Here is a 10,228-nt window from a genome sequence, read left to right on the forward strand (position 1 = left end):
TTATTCTTTACTTCTTTTATGGCTTTTATAACTTCGTCCAGCAGTGGCGGTGGTTCATCCTCGCTGTCATTGAGTCTAATTAATGTTGTTGTTAGATCTTTATTCTTTTTGTATAAGTTGGAACAATATTGATTCCATCTATCTTTGACATCTTTTCCATCACATAAAACAAGTCCATCTTCAGTTTTGATAGTGTCCATTGTAGGTTTAAATTTTCGTGTGATGTTTCGTACTCCTTGGTAGAGTTCTTTAGTTGTCTTATTGATAGAACAGTTTCAATTCTCTGGCAATGTTCATTTAAATATTTTTCCTTATCTTGTCGCAATAATCTTTGAATTTTTGTATTTTGTTTTTTTTAAATTACTTTTTCAACTGGATTATTGATACCTTTTTATTTTAGGCATCTTCTTGTTTCAATTTCACTTAGTGTTTTTCAGATATCCAGGGGGAATTTGTCTTTTTCTTTTTGGTGATAGTTTCTTAAGCAGTACTCAGCAGGAATTCTTTTCCTTCTTCCCACAACTCATTTGGTGTTTTATCATCTTCACATTGATTGAGTATTTCAAATTTGTTTGACACTGCAATTCTGTAATTGTTATCAAGAGTTTTGTAGTCGAGCTTTAGAGGTGGTATTGGACGCTCCATCTTTTGAGTCTTATTTTAAAGTCGATAGTTAGTAGTTGGTGGTCACTGTTGCAGTCGGCACCAGGTCTTGTTTTGGAATTTTTTATGCAACTCTTCCATTTTTGGTTCAGCACAATGTAGTCAATTTGGTTGCGTGTTCTTTTGTCTGGTGAAAACCACGTGTACAAGTGTCTTGGGTGGTGTTGGAACAATGTATTGGCTATAACTAAAATATTTGTACTACAGAATTCAATAAAATCTTTACCTCTTTCATTTATATCTCCAAGGCCGAATTTTCCACAGGTGTAATTTTTTAGATTATTTTTCCTACTTTGGCGTTGAGGTCTCCCATGATTATTTTTACATCTCTGTTAGGGATTGTGTCTAAAGTATCTTGGAGAGAGTTATAAAAAATTTCCATTTCTTCATCACACAATATTGGTTGGTGCGTAGCATTGTATAATACTAATATTATGAGGTTTTGCTTGTATTCTGACTTTTAAAATGCGATCATTTATTGGGCTGTACCCAATTAGTGCATTTGCAGTTTTTTTCGTGAGAATCATAGCAACTCCGTGACTATAATTTCCTTCTTCTTTTCCAGAAAAAAGAACTGTCTTGTTTTCTTTAGTTTTGAAACTTCCATTACTTTTCCAATTGGTCTCACTTATTCCTAGTATTTGAATGTTGTATCTATCCATTTCGTTACAGACAGTATGTAATTTACCCATCTCTTTCATTTTCCTTACGTTCCACGTTCCGATTTTAATGTGTTTCTTAATTGGACCTGTTTCTTTATCTTCTTTGTCTTCCAGATGCATGTTTAACATTGTCAGCCTGGTTGCCCACTAACTAACGCGCCCCTTGATAACCCACGCGACGGGCGATGTGGTATGAATTATCGCTTCTGTATTTAATCATTGGTGTAGAGGTCTGTCAGGAGAAAATAAAAGTTGAGTGGAATCCCCCAGGCTCCTTCTCAACTCGCAGTCTCCAACTAATTAGGAGGAACTATCTCTGCCGCTTTTAAAACAGTTACACTGTAATACGCCAGACATATTATTTGGTGAAACCAATAATCAGTAGAACTGAAGGTGTTTTCACCAGATATCCACTGCCCTGCTGCCGACAGTTTCACCCTGGTATAGGGAGTTAATAGGGTGCTATCCTTGTTCAAGGGAACCCTAGGGTGCAGTTTATTGTCTTACCCAGGACAAATATATATATATATATATATATATATATATATATATATATATATATATATATATATATATATATAAACACACACACACACACACACACACACACACACACACACACACACACACACACACACACACACACACACACACACACACACACACACACACACACATCGTATACAAAGACCGTATTCGTGGCTATAAATAACAAAACCACTTCTGATGAGATGAATACCCTTGTTCTTCAGAAAAATTGGATTATGTGTGATACTGCATTTGCACCTTCGAAAAAAAAAAAAAAAAAAAAAAAAAAAAAAAAAAAAAAAAAAAAAAAAAAAATCGTTCTACAGGAAAGAAATGTTTCTTCGTGCGACTGGCAGTGCTGGGAGGCAGCGAGGCTGCACGCGGGAAAACTTGTTGTATAAAAGCACGTTAAATTAAGTAGTGCGCGTTTAGAGGCTTGTGTCTGAACAAAGTCATTTATCGATATAACCAAGTGATAAGGAAGATTATTACCAGGTCTTGATTGTTTTGTGGATGATTCATATGATAAAGAGTGGAATGTATTGTGTGGTTTGGTATCCCATGCTTGCTAAGAATAGAAAGTGACACCGCACTGGGAGACCTAACTTCCGTCAGTAAGTATGGGTGGGCGAGCAGTGTGTTCGGGATTTCAGTTATCTGGCCCCAGAAAATACATAAATGTGCTGTAGAAACACTATTCACTCTTCACCATCGGCAAACATGCGAAAGCATCCTTGTATATCCACTTGGATACGTAGGGTAAATCACATTCGCAAAATCACACAAACACACACACACACACACACACACGCACACGCACACGCACACGCACACGCACACGCACACGCACACGCTCACGCTAACGTTCACGCACATACGCGCTCGGCGAATCGTGCAGAGATACACACCAACACGCAAGCGCACACAGATAATTATTTTTTTTGTATTTCGATAAGAACATACGAACCACTGAATCTCATTTTCCATTTTCAGAGCAAGCGGCAATTCAAGACGAAACCATTAGTTGTGGCCAGTACAAGCAGTCTTCCCAGAAGTGTTGACATTATGATAAACATCCGCTTTTACCAGTGCCAGAGAATTTCAGACTGTATTGCCTTGATATTTAGAGAAATTCCTCCATAAGATTATTTCTACAAAGAGAGGGCTTGTGGTGATTCGTCACAGCAAGAGGTCTTCAAAGGACAGTCGTGGATATCGTTTCATGAGTGAAGTAAAACTTTCGCCTATCTTCATCTCCATGTCTTCCACAGCAAATTATAAAGCATAAAGTCACTACATTCCACCACAAAGGTTTTACAAAGCATCTAGGGAAATATTTACGTCAACAAAGGATACAAAATGTTGGGTAAATTAAAGCAAGGGATGCGCTCTCTCCTGTCCTCCATTATTCTGGCGATGATGCTTCCCGTGGCACCTCTGAATTTGGGAGGTTTTGATAAAGACGATATTCACTTTGCGCGCTTCTACAAGGCGGCAACTCAGACCAACAAACGGGCACTGAAAGAGATTTTCCTCCTTATGTTTTACAGAGCGGGCGTGCGTCCCATTGAAATTTGGAGTAAAACTGTGCAAGGGTTTTGTGTCGAGGTTTTGGGTTGGTCTAATCGGAAAATTCGTGAGACTTTCAATGCCGCAGAAAGAGAGAAAATAGAAGAGCCATTAAATACAGCTGACTATGATATATCTCTTCTTGTCAAATTGTTGGGTAAACTCTTTGAAGAGTACAGATTACCTGGGCCATTGATAAGGGCAATACTAGCCTTGAAGACTGTGAGAAACAGAGTTTGCCATGAGCAGCTAGCTGTAGATGAAATTAGTTTGCGTGATAATATGGAAGACCTCAAACACTTATTAGAAAATCTGTTTGACGAAGCTTCAAACTTCTTTGGTGTGGATCTTGGTAGTTTAAAACAGAGTTATTTAGCTGAAATTGACGAAATAAAATCGGCTCCTCTTACAGGTCAGGCTACGACGTACTTTGAGAAGATGAAACAGTTCCGGGAAGATCTTGTGGGAAAATTTATTACCCATGGGAGAAGAGAACTAATGGCTTTTTATGCTAATTTGAAGATCCTGAATCCTTTTACCTGGCTAAGTGATGACAAATTTCCTGAGCTCCTCGTGGACAAGATCTTCACCCCTCTGCATATTCAAGAAATAGGAAGAGTTATAGATATTGAGACTCTACTCATTACTGAACTCTTTTGTGAAAAGCAACAGATACCATTGGGGATCCTGCCGTCTGTTCTTATCTTGTGCGGTATAGTGGCTGTGGAAAAACTTCATTGTGTCGTTACATTTTACATGTTTGGCGGACTAGAATGGGAACAATCGAGGGGCTGAGATCAGTTGACATTTTGATATTTATTGAAGCCAGGAATGTTACTGAAAGTTCGCTGGTTTCATACATGCAAAAGACTTTATTGCGGGAAACATGTGATTACTTTGATGAAAAAGAAATCATGCTGACACTCCAAAAGGTAAATGTTCTCTTTGTCATTGACGGCATGGATGAAGCCACGACGAATGGAAGAGCCTTAGTGGAGGAAATACTTTCTACACTTGGCTCAGCTCGCATGATTATCACAACTCGACCTGAATTCACTTCTCTGCTCACACAGAAAGCCACAAAACATCACTGTAAGCTCTTGACTCTTAAAATTAAGGGTTTCACACCACAGGGTTTAAGAGATTTTATCTCGAGCATGCTTATGCGTTATGAACCTGACAAAGAGAAGTGTCATCGAATGGAAGTAGAATTTAAAAGCTACTTGAATAGCACAGGAACTGCTTTTGGCGATCACCTCAAATTGCCCCTTACAATAGCTCTCTTGATTATTCTGTGGAAGGACAATACATCTCGAGTTTCGAAAATAACATCATCGACTCTCCTGTTCTCTGAGTTGTTTAGACTGTGTGCCATGAAATTGATTTCTCGACTTCAGGCATCGACATCCCTTCATCATATAGAGCTAGAGGGAATCATTAATGACTGGTTGATGATACTTGCAGAAGAAGCATTTTCAATGCTTGATGAGGGTAAATTTGTAATAGAACAAGCAAAGCAAATGAAGCTGTCATCATTTTGCCGGAAGGTCAATATCGATGCAGTCCAGACTCTCTCTGCATTTCTCTTGTGCGAAGTTAAAGAAAGTGTGGGTGGAGTAAACCACTCCTTCTCGTTTATACACAAGAGTCAAATGGAATATCTAGCATCATTACACATAGTTCGCCATTTACCTCGTGATCACCCAGATGTGATGTCGAAGGTTCCCAGTCTTCTTAAAGATCCAATTTTATTGAAAATTCGGGAAACCGGTTGGTGGAACACTGTCGTCTTCACATTAGGGAATCTGTGCATAGAAAACAAAGTTACTGACGGCATTCTGCATTGTATAACAAAAATTCTCTTGAGCGGAAGCAGAAGCACCTCCATAGGCACATTGTGGCGCATAATCCAAGAATCAAACTGCCATCCGCTTGTTAGTGAATTAGTCACTGCTACAATATCTCTGGAACTCATTTGGAAACCAGATCATGAAAGCCTATGTGATCCATTGAATCCGATGAAGTTAATCCTGCAGAACACAGATTTCGCACCGAAGGGCGTATTGATGCGGATTTACGGCAGTGTCAGTCAGGGGAATGTTGCAGTGAAGGGCGGCGCCTGTGAGGTGAGGGAAAACATCAACGTCTTCCCAATCTTACGGCTTTTATCCAAACGGCCAGACACTAACGTTGTCCTGAGGATGGACCAGCACTATTACGAATGGGGAAACTCGGAGACCGGCGACGACCTCCTCACAACTCTTTTGCCGGGGGGGAGGCTGACTGCATTCATGGGGCATTTGGATGTTAAGGGGGTTTCCGCTCTCGTGAATATGCAATATCTAGGCGAGGTGTTTGTCCGTATATCCAGTGGCGAAGCACTACAAGCGCTCAGCAAGTCGCTTATGGAGACTGAAACCGTTATCATGAAGTTGACTCTCCGGCTAGACATACCATTGGAAGAAAGTGTAAAGTCTATTCCGAGACTTGATAAGCCCACCGTCATGTCTGTCATAATGAAGAATGTGAGTGATGAGAATGAAACATGGGCTGCAGAGGCGGTCTCTAGACTCGGACAGACTTACGATGAGGTAGACCTTGTTGCTTCCAACCTCACCCCTGCAGGAGGAATAAAGTTCATGAAGAAGCTCGTGAAGAAGGAAATCGCAGTAACACATAAGGTCACAATAAGGACATGCCACAGAATAGAGCCGGAAGAACGGAAGGCCCTGCTCCAGATAATGGAGTGCCAGACAGAGTGGTTATGGTGATATTTCGAAATGGGATTTATTTTACCTTTGAATGCTCAGTTTATCTTTCTGAAGTTTGTGCTTCCTTGATTTGAAGTAGAAGACAAAATAAATTGTGTTTTTATGTATTTTTCTTGTATGTATATGTATGTAATATTGATCTCGAATGAAAATTTGACATTGATTCGCCCTTCTGCTTCTAGAACGAATTTTAGAATACTATCACCTAAGAATCAACCACTGTAATAAAATGGCAACGGTGCTAGCAATAAGATTAATGATGCTGATGATGACAAAAATGAAATTAGTAGCAGTAATCATTATGTAATACATAATACTACAGTAGCTATACACAAATAAGTATTGTTTGGTGTGTAGTATACAATATCAATCAAGATGCTTACATGTTGGCCAGGGTAATCCCGATAGTATCGTGAGCATGTCTACGCTCTTCTTGTTGGGTTTCCTGAGGGGGAAAAGGGAGTTTTCCAAGCGTCGAAGCGTCGAAGAGAGCCGAGAGGTCCGTGACGGGATGCAGGTTGGACTATGCAGAGTTTCGCCCAGTCTCTACGGCCCGCGCGAAAGGCTTTGGCCCTCCTGCCCGAGATGGCCCATGAAAGCCGTTGAGTCCCTCCCGGCAGGAGGGGTTGCCACGATGTCGTCACTGCTATTCCAAGTTTCCCCCAACTCGTAGTAGAGTGCTGATCACAACCTCAGGGACAACGTTTCGTCTGTGGCACCGCCGCCAAGACAAGCACCGCCAAAATGGGGAGGAACAGCGCCTTGACGTTGTCTCTTTCGCCAACCCCTCGCCATCTAGAGCAACTTTCCCATGTACGTTTTATTTACAATCGTTATTGGACACACCATTGGATATATTTGGTCTTCTGCTTAGCAAAACAACTGGATCCCTGGATTACACAAGCTTCACAATCGGGCTCTTCAAACAAAAATCCCGTAACTATTGCGCTGTTGACCAAGTCGCACACAAGGGGAGGGCATCCGACTCTTGGATTCATACGCCACATTAAAGAGATGTCAGTAAACTGTGATCAATCAGGATATCTGTAAGGTCCTCCTATCAGCCTTTCTGGCACTTTTCTCCATCTGACTCAATCGTGACCTTTAAAGTGAAAAGCACAGAGTTCCACCACCGACGATCAGTAAGGTTCTGTCAGCAGAGAATCTTCGTCTTCCTCTCTTTTTCTTTGTCCTCCGGAAGATCTTCCTAAACCTTTTCAACATTACGTGGACAGCGTTTCGACTTTGGTTTGTGCATTCCAATAACTTCTGCGTTAAGTTAAAGTGACGCTAAAATATTCCATCTGACTCTTGTGTACGACTTGAAAAGGTGTATTCAGTGCCACCTAATCTTTCTTTAACATCACAAATAAGAAAAGCGAAAAGGGTTTGGATACAGTCAATACTATTTTTTGCATAGGAACTTAATGATGTGCCTGGAACTATCAATTGCCAATTCTTCTGAACTCAGCATTTCGTATGCCTCTTCTGCGAAGGGCCATCAAACCACGCATTCAGAAACACCTTCTAACTCTATTTGGTGGGTAGGCTTGTCGAATTGCCTGGAGCCTTGCAATCAACTTCATGGTTACTTAACTGAAATAGCTCACAAACAACGATGTCGATGATGTGATATTGAATATGCGAGAAGCATATTTCCACAGCATAATCATCAATGCTGCTGTAAGAGGCAGCTTTAAGTGTTCGGCCTAAAGCACTGCCTGTTGTCTTTCAGAAACTTCTGAACTCTGTCTCAATTGGGCGACACTTTCCTCATTGGTTCACAAGACTTCAGGATCTTTGCAGGTAAACTCTTAATGCCCTTTTCATTGGTAAAGCCTTTTTATTTCGAGCTTCAAACTCTGTGTGATACTTGTGCGCATTCTGAGAATAAATAAACGAATTCAGGACGCGACGTGATAATTACCGAGCATTGCCAAGTGGTTGATGAAAATATTTCAATCAACTAAAATTTCCCATTTTCAGTTACCTCGCCAGTCGCCGTGTCAATAACAAACAGAAAACATTCATCTTCTGAATTAGTGCCAGTACTATTTCTTCTCTCAGCAAAGTAACTGCAAGTTTTTCTCGCAATAAGTTTTCTGCAAAATATGCAGCTAGTGAACACTCGTGATATCCTAGCTTCCACAAATATCAGAATATCTACTGCTCTCAAGTCTTGATGAATCATCCCATTCTAGTTCGCCAAAACATTGTAGAATATTATCGGCATAGGGAGGTCTTCACACACAGCTATTTGGGCCTGACAGATGAGTACAGCTGGCAGAATCCCCGATTCAGTCTGTCTCCTCGTTGTAGATTTCGTGACAAATAACGTTGCCACATCAATAGCTCTTTCTTGTTCTTTGATATAGAGCGGAGTGAAGATTTTGTTCCACCACACAGCTCCGGGAATTTCATCACAACAGGTGAAGGGGTTAAGAATCTTCAATTACAGAATAGGATACGAGGTTCCTTTCCTGCCATACGTAATAAATTACCCACAAGGATCTTCCGAAATTTCTCCATGTTTCAAAGTAAGTCATACCTTGCCTGTAATTGGGGCTGATCTGATTTCATTATCCAGTCATCCAGGTAAAACTGTTCAAATTGCCAAGATCTATTTCAAAAAAGTTTGAAGTTTCGTCAAAAGGGTGCGTAGCATTTGCTGTAGGTCGCCATGTGTTCTCGAGATCAGTTTCGTTCAACAGAAACTGTTCATGACAAATCTATTGCTGACATTTTGTATATCTGGCATGCTTTTCTAAGGGGACTCGGGAAATGGTAATGTGTTCATAAACTTGTTAAACATCTGTAGTCAGAAGAGAGAGGTCATGCACTGATGTCACGTCTCGTCAAAATCTGGCTCTTCATTTGCATGAAGCCCTCACGAAGCTTTCGATTAGACCAACCTAAAAACTGTGTACAATATTGGTTAAGGTTTGTTGGCCATTCTTCAAAGGGGTCTGACATATACTCTGAGAAAAACTACCAAAAATACTTCTTTCATTGCCCGCTTGCATGTCTGTGTCGATGCTTTGTAGAAGAAGCGCCCCAAAGTGGATGTCTTCCTCATCAAAGCTTTCACAATTTTTCATAGTCATTGTCACTTTTTTTCAATTACGATTTTTCTTGATGTTAACAGAAGTCACCACCGGGAGATGTTGGAACCTTTAAACCTCTTGTATAAATGATGCATAGAATGTTCATTGGTCAATCAAAACATTGCCAGAAACACCATAGAAATAAGTATATAAACTCAAAAATATTCCTTAACAATTCAGCGGTCCTTTATAGGGGGGGAACACAATTTTTCGAACAAAGACATATTCCACTCTGAAATGCACAAAATAAATTTAATCAGATTTGATGTACATCTCTATAATGTATATGTATGTGTGTGAGGTGAGTGATGAGTCGTGTTTGTGTGTTGTGTGTGTGTTCTTTATCTTGTGTGTGTGTGTTGGTGTGTGTGTGTGTGTGTGTGTGGTGTGTGTGTGTGTGTGTGTGCGAGTGTGAGGGTGAGGTGAGGTGTGTGTGAGTGTGAGTGTGAGTGTGAGTGTGAGGGTGAGTTTGAGTAGTGAGTGTGTGCGTGTGCGTGTGCGTGTGGCGTGTGCGTGTGCCGTGTGCGTAGTTGCGTGTGCGCCGCTTGTGCTTCCGCGTGTGCATGTGCGTGTTGCGTTGTGCGTTTGCGTGTGGAGTGTGAGGTCTCTTGCGTAGTGCCTTGTGCGTGTGTGTGTGTGGTCCATACATATGTAAATACATACGAAATACATACATAGCTACATAAACAGACATATTCAATATATACATAAATTCATAATATATATACATATATATACAATAATAAACATTACATATATATACATATACATTATAGACATACATATATATTTATTTATTTCTAGATATATATATATAAACCTATACATACATAACATAAAATTATTATATATACATAGATTATATATATTTATAGTATGGCAATATTACATCTATTCATATATATACATGAATTATATAAATAATATATAT

General features: G+C 40.1%; 1 protein-coding gene across 1 annotated transcript; it reads left to right on the top strand.

The window, feature by feature from the left end:
• The first annotated feature begins 2,140 nt into the window (after positions 1-2,140).
• LOC119583253 lies at positions 2,141-6,345 on the top strand. The gene is given in 3 exon segments (XM_037931729.1): positions 2,141-2,467; positions 2,847-4,137; positions 4,140-6,345. Coding segments are annotated over 2 exon segments (2,979 nt in total). The 5' UTR covers positions 2,141-2,467; positions 2,847-3,212; the 3' UTR covers positions 6,194-6,345.
• Positions 6,346-10,228: the final 3,883 nt, after the last annotated feature.

Source organism: Penaeus monodon, chromosome 2 (assembly GCF_015228065.2).
Source record: "Penaeus monodon isolate SGIC_2016 chromosome 2, NSTDA_Pmon_1, whole genome shotgun sequence".
Classification (NCBI taxonomy): Eukaryota; Metazoa; Arthropoda; class Malacostraca; order Decapoda; family Penaeidae; genus Penaeus; species Penaeus monodon.